This window comes from Glandiceps talaboti, chromosome 5, assembly GCF_964340395.1.
Source record: "Glandiceps talaboti chromosome 5, keGlaTala1.1, whole genome shotgun sequence".
Taxonomy (NCBI): Eukaryota; Metazoa; Hemichordata; class Enteropneusta; family Spengelidae; genus Glandiceps; species Glandiceps talaboti.
The window spans coordinates 11,032,143-11,054,967 of record NC_135553.1 but is presented as its reverse complement, the minus strand read 5'-3'; the positions used below and the strand labels follow the sequence as shown (position 1 = coordinate 11,054,967).

Sequence of the window (22,825 nt, the reverse complement as noted above, 5' to 3'; positions counted from 1 at the left end):
TTGATTTAACGCGAAAAGCTGTCATGATGAAATTCAATAACCAAACTAAACAATTAAATCAATCAATTATACAAACAAACAAAACATTCAATCAATAAATCATACAAACAAGCAAGAAACTCCTACAACAAATTAATAATTAAAGGAATTAATGAAAATAAATAAATGAATAAAAGAAATTAAAGAGCGACCAATTCATGTACTGCCTACTCGGCAAAAACGCAACTTTTTTGTGTTTTTTTGTTTGCCGCCCTCAATAGTTAAGTCGAAAATATTATAATTTTTCGTTTTCACGATATGAGATAACCGTGTAATAATGAATCACCTGGCACTTGTTTACACGACATATTATCAAGGGAGATATAAGAATGGACACACTAGCTGTATAGAGAAGTCATCAACAGAGAGGTGTGGTGTGTTGGTGACCTTCTGTTTGTTAATGATCAACATATAAACTACAAAGGTGACAAAAACAATTATTTGAACAACAACAGTCTATCTGTACCCATCAATTGCAATATTCGAGTGTTTTGGAATTCAATTCTTATTACCCGAGAAAATGGTACCAATTTTAATGTTTCCTCCCTCCCTTCAGTTAGATGTACTCGTGGCTTAGTGTTGACTACTGTCGAAGTGGCAAGCTGTCTGGATCTTGAAAACCTTACATATATAACCTCCGTGTTATCTTATGAAGGTGATTATGTCGACAGTTATATATGTGCTGATTAATGATTTCCTCACTTGACGATACCTGTATTGAGTGGACACGATTCCTACCACAGTTCTCGTACCACAGGTAATAATAGTATCCATACACGTTCACTGGAAGTTACAGTTGTGAAGGACAGAATTTTCCTGTGACGATATTCTGGCGGAGTTATCTGTTCTATTGAACACGGTCTTCCGACTTGAAATAAAAGGTACAGCTGCTGAGATCAATTGTGGTATTTGAACTTCGATTTTTTTCTGGCCTTGCCATATTTACGACGTAGGGTTATTGATATTTGACAGGAGATAATATGGTACGATCATTACGTCCATGTTGACGAACGCATGATTACCATATTCGTGACATATATACCTTAGGATATGACACAACATTTTCAGTGACATTTCCGCCAAAATAACCAACGAATATGGCGGAGCAAAGTACTGATAGCGGTAACCAGCCAGTATCTATCTCCATTCCAATAGACGACGGCGTTTCGCAAGAACCGGACAATAATAGTACCAATCTCGATACCTCTTACAATACAGCAGACGACAGTGATGACAATATTAGTATACCCGAAAGTACTGACATAGAACAAGAGAACAGATCAAGAAAAGGACGATGCTCGTCCAAAGCTTGTTCTGAAGTGTGTGAACTTTCTTTTCTATGTTGCTGTTTGTTGGGTCCGCGTTTTGCGATGTTCTTCGCCGTCGTGGTCATTATCGTAATCGCCGAAGTAGTAGCAGACGATGAAAAATCTTCTTTCATACTGTTCACCGTTATCGTAGCTGTACTTTTTTTGTTCTATTGTTGTATGCTGCCATTTAACATGGTGAAACGAGATGAGACTCGGAGAAACTCACGTGGCAATTTTTGGAATCTCCGTCATCGGAGAAGTCGTCGCGGCGATCGATCCGGGAATACTGAAAACCAGACGAGCAACGAAGAAATAAGGGTGACAATAGAACACGAATTGCCGAGTTACAATGAATGGTAGGTCAAATCGTTTGAACTCAGCACCTTTTTGTAATTGAACTGAATCTAATTCAAATCATCGTAAATCAATTTCTTGACTGACTGATCGATATATTAATTAATTGTGCAAAGAGTATTCTAATTAATTTGCACGTCCTTGAAATCCAATCCAATAATTTGTTGATTTCCAGTCTATTTACATATTAATTAATTAATTAATTAATTAATTATTTATTTATTTATTTATTGTTATTTCTGTCTGTCTGTCTGTCTGTCTGTCTGTCTGTCTGTCTGTCTGTGTCTGTCTGTCTGCCTGTCTGTTTGTCTGTCTGTCTGTGTCTGTCTGTCTGCCTGTCTGTTTGTCTGTCTGTCTGTCTGTCTGTCTTCCATTTAACTGGTTGTTCAATCATAATCCACCATCAATGAACGACGCCTACCCAGGCTAGTATATTTGTAGTTTCTTTTCAATTTGACCCACTACCTGTTCCTTTCTTATCTCAATTGTTGCTATGACAACTGAGAATAATTATATACATGTGATGAAACACGTATTCATTCATTTATTTATCTATTTATTTATTTATTTATTTATTTATTTATTCATTCATTCATTCATTCATTCATTCATTCATTCATTCATTCATTCATTCATTCTTTCCGTTTATTTATTCACACATGATCGATGAATGTATATAAGTTATGCACACGTAGGCAGTGTACACATCTATTCACTATGTTTCATCTACATTTAACAAAAGGGGTCTAACAGAATCCTTTGGAATCCATGATTTTACAGTTTGAGATATCACACAAAAAGTTGTAAGACTTTTCAAATCACAGAAAAACATGGTCCTCTGTCCCCCCCCCCCTCCCATAAAAATATATAACGATAAGCTGAAAATTAAATATACATGCTCATTCACTCTTCATTTGTATTGACTCTATTGCAGTATATATGAGAACCCTGTATTTGAGGCTGATAATATTAGCATTGAAACTCCACCACCGTCTTATGAAGATGCTATCATCAGAGCTCACGAACTTGCTAATCAGGACAACTTATATTAGCAGAGTATAGAAGAGGAGAACGTGACATCCAAGGGATATTCACACACAGTTATGGCCGGCCCACAAAAGTAGCATAATCTTCTCTGTATAGTGACGAGGAAATTATAATATTATACGTATGTTTACCAGCCTACCATTGGCCAACTTTACTGGAACATCATAGTACTTGGACAAATATTTCTCTGACCAGCTAGTTAATGGCGATCGTCTAAAGGAAAGGCAGTAAAATGCTATATTGACTATGGGTTAACAGTCAAACAACTGCGTTATAATCACTACTTGTTCTTTTCAGACTCATTTTTCTCACTTTGGCCATATTGGAATTAATCATTTACAAACACCCCAGACAATATATGCCTGAGCCAATACCTGGCGATACCTCGTTGACTGCAAAGAATCGGGGGGTGGGGGGGGGGGATCTGCAGCCGGATGTAGTTGGTGGCGAAAATATGTGCTGCTGGCATCTTTTAACTCACAAATATATGGATCACGATATTATATGTTTGGATATTTACAAGTTCAAGTTTAGGATATATATGTTAATGTCTTCCTGTTTTTGTATATTCCTGCAGTTTTACACATGCCATGTTCAACTCTACTTATATCATAGTATTAATGATATCTTAGGGGCAAAATTAGTGCCATAGCATTACATTTTCAAAGGTACAAAAGTTTTAAAAGTTGTCTCGGGTATTTTCTTTTGTTCGGTCATTATTTTGCTTATACCACCATACTACCTGCTTACATGGATCATGGATGTACAATGTATGACAACAGAATCGAGATTTTTGACTTTAAAATAAGAAATCTCCCACCCATCAACATCTACTTGTATGACCTTTGCTTTGGTCACTGACCCCGTGGTTCAAACTCAACATCTAAACACATAAAGGTTGTTTTATATTATATCTAGATCTTTCCTCAGGAATTTTTAGGACACATTGCACAACATCATTTAGACTCTGAACCCAGGCACTCCCTGGCCTCGTTCGCAAAACACGTGTTTGATTGTGTCGACACTAGTAACATGGTCTCTCTCTAATCTTATTTTGCGTCGTCGCAATCCAATCTTGCGATTACCAAATAAATTAAAATATATTGCAATAATTCAGTCGAAAAGTTTTCTTTTCACTTGGATTTTTGTGTACACATACACCTAAATTTGATATTCATGGTGCTGAAAAAGTCCTTGTTCTATTTACAATATTGAGTCGTAGAACGTTGAACAAGACAGATACTGAAATCAAGAATAAGATGACCGAGAAATCTAGTTTAAAGCTGTACTAGTACTGGAGTATCAATTTTTATTTCGATCACACAACCAACCAATTCTGAATCACTAAAAAATAATTGTTAAAATACCAGACGTTGTACATGATTAGGGGTTAGTTGATTTTATCTATAAGTAGTACAGAAACAGTTTGAAATCGATATAATCGTGATCGCGTTGGGACGCTGATTGCAGGGTGGGGACTCAAACAAAAAATCAATTGAATTGAATTTATTGTATCATATCATGTGTACAACTACACAAATATTTGTATCCCCAGGTGTAATTCAAAATTGCTTAGAGTTTACAATATTACAGGTAAGTCACTATGTCTATCAAAAGTTTTTTTTAAATGTACCAGTTACAGCAAGTGCAGCTTTAAATTTGGGTAATCCGTAACTTTGTACGGTCCTTTTTATTATGATTTTTTTAATTGTAAAATATTTATATATTCTATAGGATTTTTATGATAATGGTTGAATAAAACAACCTTAACACACAAATAAAACGTATTTAATAAAAAATGATTCAAAAATTGTTTCTGCCTCTTTGTGTATATGTATTCATATCTATCAAAATGTTAGCAGTATCAAGAACTCAAATTTTCCTATAATAAGTACCATAAAAGAAACTAAGCTGTGCAGAATCGACAATCAGAATGTGTACACTATTGCTAATTAGCCTACTGTGTGTCTATCCTTTACAGAGGGGATTTTAATATCATAATACATTTGTTATTTTGTCTGTCTCTTGCAGTCAAGACCATGGTATATTCCAGATGTTGTGTATATCATAATATGATACACGTTTTTTAGAATTATTATAGGACGCGGGCACGGTGTTTTTTATTTTGTCTTTGTTTATTTGCTGAGACAGACACATGCAACAATAATATTTCTGCACATCTGGGTTTCTTCTGCTGTGATAGTGCGTGTGTACATTTGGAAATCGACCGGTGAAAAATGTGACCCACGTTTCAGACCATGTATCGAATTTAGCGTCTCTAGCATTGACCACAGTTTTAATATGCACATGTACTGCCTATGAATAAAATATTCTCAAAAAATATGAATTTTCAAACAAATATTTTTTCATTGGCTAATTTTAGATGGTCCTATATCAGTGGACAGCAATTGTACACCATTTAGATAATTTCACCAATTGCTTTAAAATTATCTTTACTTAAAAGGTTAAAAATTCACCCACTTGTTTTGGCCAAACCCGTTCTACTTCTGTACAAAAATTGGTCACCCTCAGTGAATGATTAACGTGATAAGGTTCGTAAATAGATAGTGCGATGTGGAATGAGCGAATCAGAGGAAAGACGTCTGTAGCTACTCGCTCTCTCTCGCAAATACTGCCAGCGGTTTAACGGACCTGACAATGTGTCTTGGGTGTTTGGTACCAGAAATTCCAAAATTTCATACTTCTCTCGATGTTGTAAATGTAAGCCTAGCGGACGTACCCGGCGTACGTGCTATACTGAACGCGGTCCTATAGTCGAGGCAATCCATACGTGTAGCGTGTGTCGTCACCTCTGATTAGAGTCAATGATTTCATCACGGACGTCGAATCCCACTGTGCTTCTTGAAATCTGCAAGACCGGTAGGATTTCCGTACATGTATAAAACTTCAACGATGAAGAAACCTTCGCACGCCAGGATACGACATTGTTCTTTCTTCCATGTGTTGACACGTACAAACTTCGTGAAAGTTAAATGACTAACATTCGATAGGGAATCGTAGTCGTCAACGTCGTATCGATCCTCGAACGGAACCAGAAGCGGCCACTTTGACGTCAGATATAGTCAAGCTGTCAGCGTAGGTGACCCCGTATACGTACATGTGCTGTGAATGGTCGCATGTTCAGATATATAATATTGCCATCCAAATGTTCGATTGGTCTGTCAGTTGACAGGTATATGGAATTCGGACTCACTGATCCAATGCAGGAGTAATTTCATCACGAGATTAAGTGGCCATTGTCACGGTGTTTTTATCTCTTTGACGGCCAGGGGCAGACATTACAGGTTCAGGTTTTGTATTTTGTATAAATGTGTCGATCATTAACCTGCTGTACTTGATATACACGTAGGCTACACCTGCAGATGGAACTGGCTTTCAATACTTGATACTTGAAAATTCCGTGGGCAGTTCATCGAACAAACATCGCTTTGTTATATTTCGTTGAATTCCGTGCTTTAAAACTATTTTTAGTTTAACGCTTGCCGAGTAGCAGTCATGGCGGTCCTTACAGAAGACGAAGCGAATATAACAAACTCTACAACAAATACAAACAATGACGAAAGACGAAACGGAACTGATAATTCCGTTGATGCAAGACATGCAAACTCAGTGTCGACTCATCAGCAGAGGGAAGGCACACCATATCAGCAACATGGTCGCAAGAGGGCGTTAACATTTTGCTGCGCTCTGTTTTCTCCGAGCGCAATTATTATACTTGTTCTCGTGGCGTTGGCCTTTCAGTATGGTGATTTGAACTTGCTGGTCTTAGCCATCGTTGTTACGTGCGTTATAGTCATCTTAGCCATGCTTCCATGTCGGTTCTTTAAAAGTAAACTGGCGTATGAGTATGACTATTCGGGGAGACAACAGGATGATGTAGAAGCAACGCCTGATGTTCAAGTTTCTAGAGAGAGTGGCGGTACAAGCTCGTCAAGAAACGATAGGGTGGTGGAAGAACATGTACACATAGAAAATGATCCTCCTCCAGCATATGAAGAATGGTGAGTAAACCATGATTACTTTTTGGAATCACACAAATTTCATCAACACACTTTCGACTGTGTAAACTGTCTGCCTTGTTCACTCTATGATCGATGATGGCGCTGTTTATTGAATGCTTTTATTTTCAGTATACTGAAGGTTTTGGCATAATTAAATATTATGCCCCAATATTTTTCTTTGTTCAGCCATGGAAAATACAAGTGACTTAAAAGACCGTGTCACTACAAGTCACTAGACGAGTAGCCTAAAGTTTTCCGGTTGAATGAAATAAAATATTGGGGAACAATGTAAATATACCTCCTCAACCATAATCGGGAAAAATAATGGCGATTTTGAACGACTTGACTCATATTTCGAGAACCACAAAACCAGTGACGTGTAGAAGACATGAGTTGTCGTGTATAGAAGTGTGCGTTCGTTAAATGATCAAATAGACAAATTCCAATTAATGTTATTGACGGTGATGTGTCTTTAAATGAAAAATAACTAGTTGCCAACAATACAGCAATTATTACTAATTCCTTAGTCACCATCGACACAATGACCGCAATAGCTAAAGTAAGAATAGTACTTTTGGTCTGAACGGCTTGTCATATTCCGTGGGCTGTCCTGGTGTGTACCTTTTCTTTCCTCAATTATATATATTCGTCTGATGATCGCAACAGCGTGAAACAGTGTGTAACGGCTCCTCTGGATGTGGACTCCATCGTCGAAAACTACACATAAACGGTTAAAATTAGTTTGTAACTAGAGCACTCTGGCTAGTATTCAGGGGAGGTGGGTTCGAATCCTATACGTGTTACTTTTCTTTGTTCACTTTAATTTAATTTATTTGGGTGAGTTTCATTTGTATATACTTATTTGGTTATATATATATATATATATATATATATATATATATATATATATATATATATATATATATACACACACAATCTCATCACAAACATTTGATGTAATAATTGAACAAAATTTTTATTTTCTTTCAGCGTCACTTTCACGAATTCTGCATTTGAGACGGATACAGATGATATGAGTGACATCACACCGCCTCCTAACTATGATGACGTCATTCGTGAACATCAAACAAATACAGACAATGACGACGTGTGATCCTACATGTATGCCTACGCGACACTATAAGAGACATTTCAAAATATATGAAATTTTTTTATGGAAATGAAAGTGATGAACTTAGTATTTGGACCAAATATTGTCTCTGTGTTAAAGTGAGACAATATAGTCATTTTGGATACGGTGAAATCGTGCAATACAAAAAGATTTTTTTTGTCACTTGCCATGCTATTGGTAGCTTAACAAATTCAGGGTTTTTTTTTCAAAATTAAGTGGGTAGATATTAATTGTGACTTGAAACTCTTTACAAAATCTTGGATTCCATGAAAATTCAAGTACAACTGTAGCGTCAACAGTCTATCGATATTAGAAGACGTTTTACTATGTGTGGATGTGAAATGTAATAGTCCAGGAATACTAAAACGTTAGTATCAGCTTGCTTAGTTTCAACCTCTAAATATTTTTTAGTCATAGCCTGGTCTTCTTTTGTGTGTTTTTCTGTCGTATATATATTTTTTAGCAATGCCGCGTTTTAACTAATTACCATATGCTCACAGGTGCATGGCTTACATTTCGTCATACTCTGATACAGACTTTATTAACATTAAAAAAAATCAGAATCATAGCGTTACATCAACTTTGTTCGGAAAGTGATACGATTTATTGAAACATGTATTGTCATTTACAGGTGGTTTGTTATCAACACAACACAAGGCAGAAACTAGTCAGAACATTTGGAAACCTTTGTTTTGAGTTGAGTTTTGTTGAGACTCTCCATTTTACATTTGTGCTTTCAACATAATACATATATTTACATATTTCAGAATATCGAATATTCGTAATTCAGATGTAAATGATAGATAAACACAAAAACATATAGACATTTACAATAACATGAATCTCATGATGAACTTTCCCTTTCATTTGTTTCTTTTTAAAACATATCTTATTATAATATTGCCCATGGTTTTACGTTCACAGTATATATTCACTTACAAAGCGTCGAAGTTACGAATAAAAATAAGAAACAATAGCAGTTATATATGTTATCATAGAAATGTTCTGAACATTTTGAGTGGATTGTGCAAAGACATCTAGTATAGCGGGATTTATTTTATATTCAATTGCCTGCTTGGAAATTGTAAAAAGGAACTATTTCAATAAAATAAATTCTATCATTGTTATGCATGAATTGGGAGACGGTTACTAGAGTCATCGATTAATATAATAGCTGATACGACATTACACAACGGAAGAAACTAAGCTATGCAGAAACGAGTCAGAATAGATACAATTTTATGTGTTTTTGGATGATTTTATAAAACTTGATAACTTGGCACTGTAAATCCCTGTAACAATTTTGACAGACAAAACAAAAACATGTATGACATCATGATTGTACAACGCATATGGGATATACAATGCACGAATTTGCCTGGTCTTGACTGCGCAAGAGACAGACACGTCAATAATTATATCCATTCTGACTGCCGATTCTCTGTGTACTGAGCTTAGTTTCACCTGCAGTAACAGTTGTCGGCACTGAATGCTATATATATGTTAAGAAAATACGAAATACAAAAATGTCATAAATCACGCGTTGTCCCCTTGTTGACATACAGAAAACAAGAAAGCTCGTAACTTTGCTCGGGACTAACGAACGCGTAGCTTTCCGTCGTCAGAACTGCTGTGATGTCAACAACTTTTGTGACGCACAGACAGTGTCGTCATAGACTTCGTGACGTCAAGAATGTGACGTCAATAATGTCAAAACTGGGTAACCAACAGTCTTTCCGCTAAATAGTTAAAATACCATATGATTTTTTAATTATTTGCCGCATTGAATATTTTTTCCAACATTTGCATTGTAAGTGCTTGGTCATAGCACATGGGTCAGGAGAAATAATTAAAATAATATTTTTCATGATTTTCCGGATTTCTAATATTATTTTCTTATTTTCCTATCATTTCCTCTGACTGCCTTTTCCTTATTTCCCACCGTTATCAATGTCTTATCTGAGTTTATCAACTTTCAATATCTGCCAATTACCATTAGTCGGATCGTAAATGTTTACACTAACAGAGTAATATGTTCATTGGGCAAATAGCCTGTTAGTTTGTTCTGGAATTACCTGTGCAAATTTATAAATTCTGATAAGATAAGTGATAACGGTAGAAATTAGGGAAAAAAGTCAAAGGAAACAATAGTTATGATAATATTTAAAACTTTATCTGAAATGTAGAGAAAAATAAGAAAATAATATTAGAAATCCGGAAAATTGTGAAAAAAAATATTATTCCACCTGACCTTTGTGCTCATAGTTATATTCAAATATCAGAGATGGCTGTAAAAGGTACACACCATTGCAATATTTATAACATCAACGATAAAAGCCCTGCACATAAATGATCTTCTCTTACAGGAAGGTTAGTTTGGCAGACAGTGTCATTGATACGATGGTAAGGCACAAACTATATGCCAAACTGGACGCTGTGTCGACTGGATCAGGATCTGTCTGCGGGTCTGGATCATCAGGAGCAGGAACAGTGTAACAATCACAACACTGGTTGGTTGCAGATTCTACAACTTTTGGGTCGTAGTCGTACCAGTAGCTGACGTCATGAAATACAAAATCATCTTTCATTTTACTTTCTTTGTCGATGTGAAATATTCTCTTATCGGAGGCACTGTACTCAACCCATTTCTCGTTGACCCCAGGAAGTGAATGTCCGTCTGGAGTTGGGTCACTACGAATAAAAATCAAGCAATGAAATTGTTAAAGCACTTCTACATAATTATAAATAGCTATCTTCTTCATCAGATCAGTCGAAATGTGTTATTTTATTTTGTCATCGGTTCATGGCATGCAACTGTCATGTTTGAATCGGATTCACTTCGTCAATGCATATCATTTAATTGGCTATACTTAGTACAACATTGTTTAAAATCTGAAATAATAGAATGAATTACGTCGGTCGGGGCATGACATGTGATCGGTTTTTTCCCTCTAACTAAAGAAAAAGTACAAATTCAATTCACAATTAATACGAAAGTCATGTTCAACACATCACACAAATGCTAAGGGACGGTTTTTGAGGTGGGCGTAGAAAGAACTTTGCTATTTTTCGTCTGATATTTCCCTAAACATGCTCAAGTCTCTATTTTTAAAAAAATATTTAAAAAACAACACACAATTATGTTCTTTGGTGTGAAATAATAGCAAACGTTCGGGTGAACGCCCAAGACTACTAGTAACTGGGGAAAATTAAAAAAAAAGTTAAGGACAACATTTTCCTTAAAAAACTATACGTGAATAAATAAGTTAAACGCAAAACATTGTAAAGATTTAGGAGAATGAAACAATTTTAAAAAAACCCACCCCAATCCAAGGGACTGGTGCCAGTCTAACGTTTCACCTATATTTCATTTCGTGCACTTATTGGTCGTGAACGATACATGACATGTTTAATTAAAGATGTACATTTTGTAATCTTACCCATATTTTGCGAAATTTACCCAAAGTCCCATGGCTGTATCACTGATTTCTCTATCTTCATCAGTGAAATTCCTCGGTGTTACTGGTAGGGGTATGGGTATGATCACACTGAAAGGCGTATAGGGTTTATATGGTCTTCCAAAAGTAAAGAACAAGTCCTCGACATGTGGAACCTCTGTATTAATGAAAATGTACTCTTGCTTAATTATTCTATAAATACATCCACTGAAGTGCAAGTTAAACTGGCCATGATATGTGAATGATGAGTCTACGCATGTGCCGCGAAAAATGAAGGGCGCCTTCCATTCCCTCGGTTAATCTTTTGTTTGTAGGTTATCTTCAGTGTGATTTATTTACCGAATAACACACACACACACACACACACACACACACACACACACACACACACACACACACACACACACACACACACACACACACACATATATATATATAAACTCGAAAATGCAACACAAAAATACATAAATTTGGTAGGCGCGGAGCATGCACATCTCCCCACACTTTTTCCAGTTCTCTCCCTAGCTTTCCTTTTTCGTATATTGCTACATTCACTGAACATTTATGATAGAAGAGAGCATCTCGACAAGCCAAACATCTTACCAACATTGTTACATTGTCTTTGCCTGAGCTACAATTTACAATTATCTCAACAGATCGTCGCCAATCCATAAACATTTTAACAACGGGTACTTTTTAAGGATGAAAACTGACTAAAATGTAACAATTGTATTTCAATTTTTGTCGAACCAAACAATAGAATGTAGCAATGTTAGACAGATTTTCTTTGAGCAAAACTACGATTTCTGTCAACTTCATTGTTTCAGTATATTGATCTTCTTGCTGATGACGTAGTTATTTATTGCTTGATGAATCTCACGTTTTACCCATCATTCATTTTTACAAAATATAACAACTTATGAAATTACTACCTTTGAACCAGTTGTCTAAAAATGCTGCTGATTAGACGTCATTTCATATCAGTGGTGGACTATTAAAACTGACTTTGTAGGTGCCAAGAAGTCTCTCCTTATCACACAAACTGCTGCACACTGCACTGATACAAAACAACTGCGGATACGTCTCAGATGTTGATGCATGCGGTGCTTTTATCAGTTTGTTTATGTCTGTGAAACTTTCACAGACTCGGACATAAAAAAAAACCTGGTAAAACCATGGCGAGAACTGAGATCAGAGGCACCCAATGTTATTTTGTGTCAATATATGTCTGTTTGATAGTGTGATAAGGAGACAACTTTTCCCACAAAGCCAGCTTTAATTGTATACTACTGATAAAACGACGTTCTGATCAGCAGCATTTCTAGACAACTAGTACAAGGGTTGTATTGCATTACTTCAACGAAACACAAGTTGAGAAACAACAACTCGTATATGCAGAACAGCCTCACCACGGACCTTGGTAATGTGAATACGATATTCGACCGATTTGATATTACTCAAAACACTGACGTAGCACTCACCTACGTAATCTTCATAACTTGCACTTTCTGACTGAAAGTCAAACCTGTATACGTATTTTGGATTCTCTTCGTCATCAAGCATGTGTAGAGCAAAGTAGTGGATACCTGCTGCAAAGCTATCGTCAGATTCTAACTAACAAACATAACAGACGAAACAAAATTTTACAGCCAGTTTATTTTCCTCGTTGGTAGCTCTACTGGCCACGGGCAAAGAAAGGATTCTTCCACGACAAAGGATAGGAGTGTTGGCTATCATTCTCTTAATAGAATGTGACTGCTGATGCTTCATCAATATTAAATAATTTTATCAGGCATCGTCAAAATTGTGTCACACACCTATTTTTATCTTGAAACTTCAAATATTGGCAGATATTATGACAATACTTCAGACATGTTGACTCATTAAAAGTGAAAACTAATTTGATGTAAGCTGAATGCCTTCGTAAGGATTGTGTTTCCTACATCCTTTGTGAACATCAACGTATAATTATACCAAATTATACGATATTTGAAGTGTGTATTATTAAGAATATGATATGAAGGGCAATATCCATCCGTCCATTCGTCCACCCATGTATGTCATCCAACATAACCATCTCCGGATACATACTGCTTTTGTTCCAATTGTCTCTTAGCACAAGTATTCATTTGTTCATCAGCGGCCTATGTTTGTTCAACAATTTAGTATTCCAACATGGCGGACATGGGTATATGGTCTAACGCTTGGGTTAACTTACAACCAGAGACAGGTTTATGCCCACTTTACGTAATAACTTACATTCACAGACAACTTTCAAGTTCATCAGGCATTTCATGTACAAATGTACATGTAAAGAAGCCATAAAACTGTTCTTATCAAACCATATATGCATCAGTCTGTACCTCCAACATGCTGTGCTAAGCGCTGTTAATCAGATTCAGTTGTTTTCTTTCCCTGTTTGTAGCAAGTTCAGCTTATAAATGCTTGGCTGTCGCTGGTTGTACTTTCTTGTTTAAGTATAAGATATAAGACAGACTAGAAACTCACTTTGATATAGTTATCCCGCAGTAATTCTTCGTCATTGGGGTCCACCCAGGGAGTGTAGTAAAATTCCATAGCATCGGCAATGTCTTCGTACGATACGTTACTGCAACTTACGTACTTCCTTCTCATTACCTTGTTTAGGATTTTCTGTTGAAATTCCTCCTTCGTCATCCCTTCATCTGGATTTTCAACACCAGCTAGGAAGACAAATGTGCGAAGGGGATTTGTTATTGTGAGCATTCGCACTCAGATTGACGCAAAAAGGCACAGATGCTTGAAAAGCAATATAATGGATATTTGATTAATCGATTTGCAAGCAGTTGTTAAAATGTGCTACGGATGACGTAAAGTATATTTGTGAAGTTGGCCTCCCTGAGATTTTTCCCCACTTTAACAGCAACTCTGTTACAGAATCGCTTGCTTTAAAAAAAAATTACATTGCTCTCATTGTAATATTTTAAGAATATTGGATCGGTCGGTTACAGACTGTAAAAGGTAATGGTTATTGCTTTTCATAATCACTTTTGGATTCCTTAGAAATGACAATTAAACCTGTACTAGCTGCAAGTGGGACATTTTTTTCAAGTAACCGAAGATATATTGAGATTGGTGATATCGATATCAATGTGAGGGGCAGTTTTGAAAATGTCTGCGGTATTGCTTTTTTGGAATGGATAATGGCAGAAATACCAAGTTTAACTTTCTAAATAAATAACAGGGGAAAGAGCACATCCAGTACTATGAATGATTGATTCACAGGACTTGACAAAGTTCAAGTGTACAGAATATCTTACCCATAGCTGAAGTTGCCGATTCTGTCGCTGTATATCCGGCCATCATTGGGACTTTATGATAATCTTTGTTCTTCATCATAACGAACGGGTCTTCGGGGAGAAAGTTTCCTGGTCCGTCCACTACTGGTATGAAAGCCCCTTGGTCATGATCAGACTTTAACAAAAACATACGAAATTGATGTATACTTTTAACTACATTATATTAGGAATGCTACTCGTGTGTTGTTGTTGACGTTGTAGGCCGAAATGCTAATAAGTACGAGTTTAAGATCCATTCAATCTATTTTATAAATAGGTGCCTGTATTGCAATTGTTCAAGGTGTATATTTGCGGACTGTTAAATTATGAAATTCACTCCTCATCACAGTAAAAAATATTAAGTTTCTATACTTACTATTCCGACGTCTGCGTATGAAATTTCAAGGGCATCCTTGGTACGAAGGCAATCTACTAAGTCTGACGTTGGGGTCGTTGGGCAATCCATCTTTTCGGCCAACTCTTGGGCCATCTCTATTGCACTGTATGGTGGCTGCTTTACTGCCCAGAAGTTAAGAGGCGATCCACTCATACATATGGCTTTATGAAATAGCCCTATACGTGGAAATGATAAAATCAAAATTATAAAAAAAGTATACAGAGTCTCTCTCAACTATGTCTATGAAGACAGTATTCAATTCCTTGTATGGCAAAATATGCGCATGTACATGTGTACTTTGGATTTCATATTCCTTTAGAGTGAGAGCGTGACAGTTCTAAAAATGTACACATGCTTTATCAGAATTCTAGGGATATTAATACATCAATGAAGTTAGTATTAGGAAACGGTATATTGTACGTCCACGTGTTGATCGTTATGTATGGTGACATGTTACAGAAGAATCTTATAGACATATTTTAAAATTCTAAGGGACTTGCCATTTTTTCAGCCCATGGGAATCGGTGTATTATGGAAGGGGGGGGGGGGGTATTACCTTGGTTTTGGAATTGGAAGTGGGGGAGGGGTCCTCCTGTTTATTTCAGGTAGGGAGGGGCAGACACACAGGTATTTTGTTGTACTATTGAAAACATCTACCCCCCTCTCCAGAGACTGATCACTCCCTACACTTCTAAAATGAGTAGTCTTTGACGTCTTTCACCTACCTTCAGTGTGAGGTGACAGCATTTGTAGACCGGTACTGGTAGCTCCAGCACTCTGTCCAAATATGGTTATCGAGTCGGGGTCGCCATTAAATAGAGCAATATTTTCCTTGACCCATTTCATGGCTGCTACTTGATCCCACATACCCCAATTACCATACGCTGACTCATCTTCAGTCGACAGGTAACCTATTGACATATGTAAAGAAGTTGCATCAACTCTAGCTGTGTTACCCCATGACTTCTGACGAAGACATGATCAGCAACTTGGAATGACAGCCCTTTTTTCTCTATACTATATAGGTGAAATGTAGTAGAGGACGTCATTCAACACCTCAATCACAGTAAAGGTTGTCATTCCATCGTTTTCATAATATGAGTACAATTTAATATTGCCATTTTATCATAATGTAGCATTTGGTGTTGTTCAACCTACAGTATAGAATAGAGGCTGTTGTTCCAATTTTTACAGAGTGTCATTCAACACTCTAAATATATAGTAAAGGTGTCATTCCACTTTTTTCATAGAGTATATGTTGTTATTCGTGTTCGGTCATTCCAGCTGTCCTTCTTTTTAGTGTCATCCGTCTTTAACCTTTGATCAGTTTGGGGGTGTTGACATTCAGTACTAAACGGTCGTAATATAACACCTGTCTAAAACATGACAAAAAATTGACCTTGCTAAATGTCGTATAGAGTATTTTCTCTACCTTTTCTGACCAAAATAAATTTCCTTACCAAGTGATCCAAGCCGGTAGTTGAAGTTGACGAGGACAACTTCTTGTTTATCAACGAGAACTTCTCCACTGTAGAATAGCATATTGAGGCCAACGGAGTAGCCTCCTCCTTGGATAAACAGCAATACAGGGTACTTATTTTCCCCGGTGTTTTTCTGGACAGGAGAGACACAGAAAATAATACCACCAGCCCTATGTTTGCATCAAAGTTCTCACAGCTATTATTTTTGATAATGTTTTTTTGCCTGGCCTGTGCTGGAGCATGATTTATTTCAGAGCATAGATAGGCAATAATGCAATTGCTGCACAACCAATCGATTACTAAACTTACTACTTGGTCCAGAAATGATAATGTTTTACATGAAGTATTTACTTGGGCAAATCACAAAATGCAATGTACTGTAATGTAATGTAATGTAATGTAATGTAATGTAATGTAATGTAATGTAATGTAATGTGGTGTAATGTAATGTAATGTGATATTATGTGGTGTAATGTAATGTAATGTGATGTGATGTGATGTGATGTGATTTGTAATGTAATGTAATGTAATGTAAGGTAATGTAATGTAATGTGATGTGATGTGATGTGATTTGTAATGTAATGTAATGTAAGGTAATGTAATGTAATGTAATATAATTTGTAATGCAGTGTAACGCAATGTAATATAATTTATTTTGTAATATAGTGTAACGCAATGTAATTTAATGTAATGTAATGTAATGTAAGTGAATTTGTAATGTAGTGTAACGCAATGTAATTTAATGTAATGTAATGTAATGTAAGTGAATTTGTAATGTAGTGTAACGCAATGTAATTTAATGTAATGTAATGTAAGTGAATTTGTAATGTAGTGTAACGCAATGTAATTTAATGTAATGTAATGTAAGTGAATTTGTAATGTAGTGTAACGCAATGTAATTTAATGTAATGTAATGTAATGTAAGTGAATTTGTAATGTAGTGTAACGCAATGTAATTTAATGTAATGTAAGTGAATTTGTAATGTAGTGTAATGCAATGTAATGTAATGTAATGTAAGTGAATTTGTAATGTAGTGTAACGCAATGTAATTTAATGTAATGTAAGTGAATTTGTAATGTAGTGTAATGCAATGTAATGTAATGTAATGTAATGTAAGTGAATTTGTAATGTAGTGTAATGCAATTGCATCGCCCAATAAGGAATACACTGTATATAGACGCGGTGACATGATGCATGCATTGTAAATGATAGGTAGGCGTAATTCATTTGCTCTGAATTTCAAGTAATTTTGTGACACAAATTTATTCTTCTCGTCATTTATTTTACATGTAGGACGTAATGTACATGTAACAAACGGACTGATTTCTGGCGGCAATGTTTCCGTAATTACTCCCCCAAACCTTCCCATTGAGAAAATGTTAAAACTACCATCCAATGTACGCACTTAAACAGCAGACATGTTAATATCTAAAGCTAAATAACAGCAAATAGCCAAACGATAAATGACGCTCAAGGAATTAAGGTTGTTTGGAGGTGTGACTAGACATATTAATATAACCGCGGCATGCGCATGTGCAATTCCAGTAAAGGCGCATCTCTTTGTAAGGTTTAGTGTGAGCTGTGATTGGTTTACGAACGATGGTACAAGTACATAACTTGTACCGTTAATGATTTTAATCATAATCACTTGGGACTTTGCACTGGTTACATGTCCCCTACCCTCCTTGACACCATTCTCCAGACATGCACGTACACAATATACTTTTAAACATTTCACATATTGAATATATTTTGTATTAATGCCACTGTCTAAAGTTTATGTTTATATAATCGATTGAAATTGGTCGATTAGTTTAAGTGAGCTCTTTCTCTGTATTGATGTACGACCAATTTCCAATTCCAAATAATTTGGTTTTGTAAAAAAAAAATGCGGTTACTACAATCACACATATACAAATACGTAAATGCGTAGACACCCATTGTTGTCTGTTATAGTCAATATTCTATTTGGTGGTTTGAGATAAAGATGAGTCCAAAACTAATTACATTAGATTTCCAACGACTACTTCCACTATAATTGATGCCATGTAACCTCAAACAGGACGTTGACTGGACATCCAGAATCTCACTAAGGCTGTTACATGTCATTGCATGGTTTGATATAATTATAAAACTAAACATTTTCTACCGTAATATGTCATTGTCTACCTTCACGAATCTTTTCTGCACTGTATCACGATCATTTGGTTAGACTAACATTATAACCTGGCGACACTTACATTTTATCGTTTAGTCCTACATCAATAAAACCTTACTATCATCGTTACATTTTTTTATGTATCGGATAACCAACGGGAGCTAGTCCCATTTGGAAGCTCCTTGGGTACAATATTAGTGCAGGAGGACATCTAAGGGGAAAACCTGCGTTGTACGGTAGAGTCAAACCGAACGAAAATCTTCTTACTTGCAGCGTGGTTAAATTCAATCAAACCCAGCCGTCACCTAGTACCTGGCGAGTTCGAACCCTGGCTGCCGCAGAGGTAACCGCTCGGCCGGCCACCGACAACCCTACATTACATCATCTTGCTAGACAAACACGTTAACATGCAGTTTCATTACTAATGTCTGCTACATGTTATCATTTGCCTAGGCCGCAAATAAAATAACATTTCTACATTTCATTATCTGCCTCAAACAAATCTTTATAACATTTTAAGCTTACACTTTCTTTGCACTCGACACCACCGTCTTAGTGGACTGTTACACTTTAGGCCTAACAAAAATTGTCTGAATCCGGTTACCCGACCCCACCTAGTTTTTTACTGCCGATCCTAAACTTTTTTTATGTATTCAAGAATAAGATCGCGAAAACTGTGAAGTCTCACGAAAAATACTGGATGCGGAAACTGACATCATCTTAAAAAGACAATATAAAACAGTTCTTTTAATCTGTAATAGCTGTACATCTGATGGGAAGAAACCAAAAACACAGAGACCATATGGAAAACAGCGGAAAACGTAACTACCTGAACTAGACACTCACACATGAAAATATATATATATATAAAACATGAAATAAAAATCTACCTATTCTAAAATTGAGAGTATTTGGAAACACACAATTTTTGTTGTTGTTATGCCCAAGATTGTTTCATATGTCGGAATATTTAATGAAGTATTACACCTTCTTGTATTGTAAATAATTTGGCGAGGCCTACCAGTCAAAATCATGAAACATCGTCATCCAGTTGATTGGATGGTGATACGTGCTAAATACTAACAAATGGTAACATATAAAGTATATGATCAGGCCACACTCTCATTTGCATTTAATCTTCCCATCCAGACATGGACTGTGACCCAATAAATGACTGGATGCGTTTGGTCATTTGAACTCCGCCTTAACAGTTTGTGATCACTAGGTTAGTGGGTCATCACATTATCGAGCTGTCCCCAATGATAAGCACTTACATGTAAACTGTCCTGCACTAGCTGCTACAGGGACATTTTTTTCATCAAATATCTGTAACTACGCTAAAACTGTACTGGTTGTAACTGGAGTATCATTTATCGATCAGACTGCCACGATATATTTACTGAAAATTGGCGATATACCAATAAATAGACATTGTACATGTTGATCAGTGGCCGACACTATCCCTAAGCAGTGCAGAAACACTTTGAAACCGAGGTCGTCGTTAAGGGGGCTCATTTTGGGTGCGGCCCCAAAAATCAATTTTAGTTGATTTATCGTGTATACAGCTACAAAAATATGTTTACCCACAGGTGATGCAATAGTGTTCACGGTGTTCGAATACGATTATGTTATTGTACCAAACAAAACATTTTTTTTGAAACAAAAAAATATTCCAGTTGCAGCTTTGAGAGAAGAAAGACTGCAGTATCTATATGACTCTGAGTTCGCAACTGTAGAATCAAACCTGAAGATTCGACGCTACTCCAAACAACGTGTACTCGTCTGGCACAGGCCGGAAATTTCATGAAAATCATGTTTGTGAAAAATGCCGGCCTAGCCATTATGCTTACATGACAAAAGCAAGATTTGTAATGTTTTGAAGTGTGTACATGCGACGAGATATGTGTGCAACCCGCGGAATTTATTTTTCCATCTTTGTATACAGATGGTGTGGTAGCGATATGGATGATGACTATTTTTCGTCTGTCTATTTACCGGCGTAACTTGTGATAATTTTACTTGCACATTATCAAGCACCAAAATACAAAACTAGGTAATATTCTATTTTCCAAAGTGATGAGCTTGGCATCAACGTTAACATAACATTAGAAATATCCAGGCTCTTAACATACTCTGGCTTAATTCTTAATTCTGTACGATAGATATCTGCCCCGATACTTATAATGGATAGTGCAACTTTAAAAAAAATCCTGAACACTTGACGATAGATTTGAAAATTGTAAGACAACGGATCTACGATAGAATGCTACAACTATGCCATTGAATACTTACGTCTGGTGCATAGATGTTGATATGGAGACAGTCTTCATCAAAAAACTGTGCGACATCAACAGGAGGAAGCAATTCAAATATGCGCCCAACAATTTGTGGACATCCAGGGCCGAAATAAGTAGAATCCCACTCGCCTTCCCAAGATGGTGGTGGGCCTGATCGAGCAAAACGTAGCTCTCCGACTGGAGGTGCAGCGTATGGTACTCTGCCGAAAAACAGAATGTCTAATTCATCATTTTTCTTGATTCTCCTTCCTCTGAGTAACCCTTGTCCAGGTACTTCTATAACTAAAGTGTCATTTGAGCAGCTAATGTCAGAAATGATAGACAAAAAGTAAAATAAGAAAACAAAAAGACAAGCGACCAATTTCATTTTGATGCGGGGCAGACGCTTACTTTGTAACCACTAACAACACGGCATGCGTGCGATCTTTTATATTTTGGATTATCTTGTTCACGCATCAACTTTTAAAGGACTTTGTAACCCATGCTATGATCGCCTGAGTTTAGGGAGCGAATCATAAGCCGAGTATTTAGCAGGTGTATTAAGAGAGACGACTCGTGATACAGCTAAAAAGTTCCAAAGTTTGGGTATTAAAATAAAAAATCACCACGCGATTTGGGTATTAAATTGGTTTGAGCAACCCCCCCCCTCTTTCTCTCTTTCCTCTCCCCCTCTCTCCATTCGTCAGTCCGTCCGTCCGTCCGTCCGTCTGTCTGTCGGTCTGTCTGTCTGTATGTATGTATGTATGTATGTCTGTCTGTCACCCTCTGCAACATTGCCGATACTGGGGCATCAACACGAACACCATGTCTTGGCAAAAGAACTCGTTGCATAATTATATACTTTATCAAATATATTATTCGTTTTAAAGTATTAAAACTTAATCTTATTTTTAAAAAGTGGAATACATGTATGTCATAATCTGCTGATGATAGCACGACACTGAATAGTGTTGCGGGACAGTACTTCAGGTTTGTTTTGTAAACACCACAATTAAATTTGACGAGACGTGTATAGAATACATGCCAATTATGGAATAGTGGAAAGGAATTTTTAAAGTGAGGCATTTTCAGTAAAGTGCCATGCGTTGCACTTCCAGCCGTTTTGCAGCTCGGTCAGGCCTACTGCCATCTTGGGAGTGTGAGTGGAAGTCTACATATTACTGTCCCGGATGTCCACAAATTGTTGGGTGCATAATTATTTACCCACTCCTAGATATGTAGACGTTGAAGAGCGTTCACTCTTGCCTTACAGCAAAAATTAGTCAACCATGTAAAATAAGATGTACAAGTCACGTGGCATCAACAAAACCTGAAATAAGTAATCCCTGTCTAATTTGCATAAGCAACACAACCGTGATGAGCTGAAGCAATCCAAGTACAACATTCAAACAGGTTGGTGACGAATACAAAATCATGTATTCAACTTGATAGTCATTGTATATCTGATTGCTCCCACCAATTGAAGTTTATTAATAAAAATTAATAGGACAGATGTTACTTGTTTGAAAGTGGTTCTGACCGAATTTGTTTGACTATTGAAACAGAACGATGTTATAATTTTAACTGTAACAGTATAAATACTATGAATATATTATTAGGAGTGATGAGTACAGCAGTAACAGCGCAGATTCGATGTGTAGAATGTGCTACTGAGCTCACAGTTCTATAACATTGAATGTTTTTACAGAACTCATTGCGAAAAAAAACTGTACGTTTGAGAGGGGCTCTCGTTGACTCAAACACCTGAAGACGATTACTCACACGGAGCCTGCAAGTGCCATATAATAAACCTGGTTGATAGTGATACTCAGA

The 22,825-nt window shown here is 36.5% G+C and overlaps 1 protein-coding gene across 1 annotated transcript; it reads right to left on the bottom strand.

Annotated features, from left to right (window-relative positions):
* Window positions 1–10,264: 10,264 nt before the first annotated feature.
* On the bottom strand, window positions 10,265–22,142 carry LOC144435348 (fatty acyl-CoA hydrolase precursor, medium chain-like). Its single transcript, XM_078123944.1, has 10 exons — window positions 22,105–22,142; window positions 21,009–21,315; window positions 16,537–16,690; window positions 15,802–15,987; window positions 15,065–15,252; window positions 14,662–14,815; window positions 13,871–14,064; window positions 12,844–12,976; window positions 11,345–11,519; window positions 10,265–10,595 (listed from the first exon to the last, which is right to left on the bottom strand). Exons 1-10 carry the CDS (start codon window positions 22,140–22,142, stop codon window positions 10,265–10,267), a joined length of 1,860 nt encoding a protein of 619 aa, XP_077980070.1.
* Window positions 22,143–22,825: the final 683 nt, after the last annotated feature.

Excerpts from the sequence above, each read along its gene's own strand:
- LOC144435348 (XM_078123944.1), bottom strand. The coding sequence starts at position 22,142 with ATGGCAGTAGGCCTGACCGAGCTGCAAAACGGCTGGAA. Across the intron at positions 16,691-21,008 it reads TCAACATCTATGCACCAGAC|AAAAACACCGGGGAAAATAA; the intron begins GTAAGTATTCAA and ends TCTCCTGTCCAG. Across the intron at positions 12,977-13,870 it reads TGCGGGATAACTATATCAAA|TTAGAATCTGACGATAGCTT; the intron begins GTGAGTTTCTAG and ends TATGTTTGTTAG.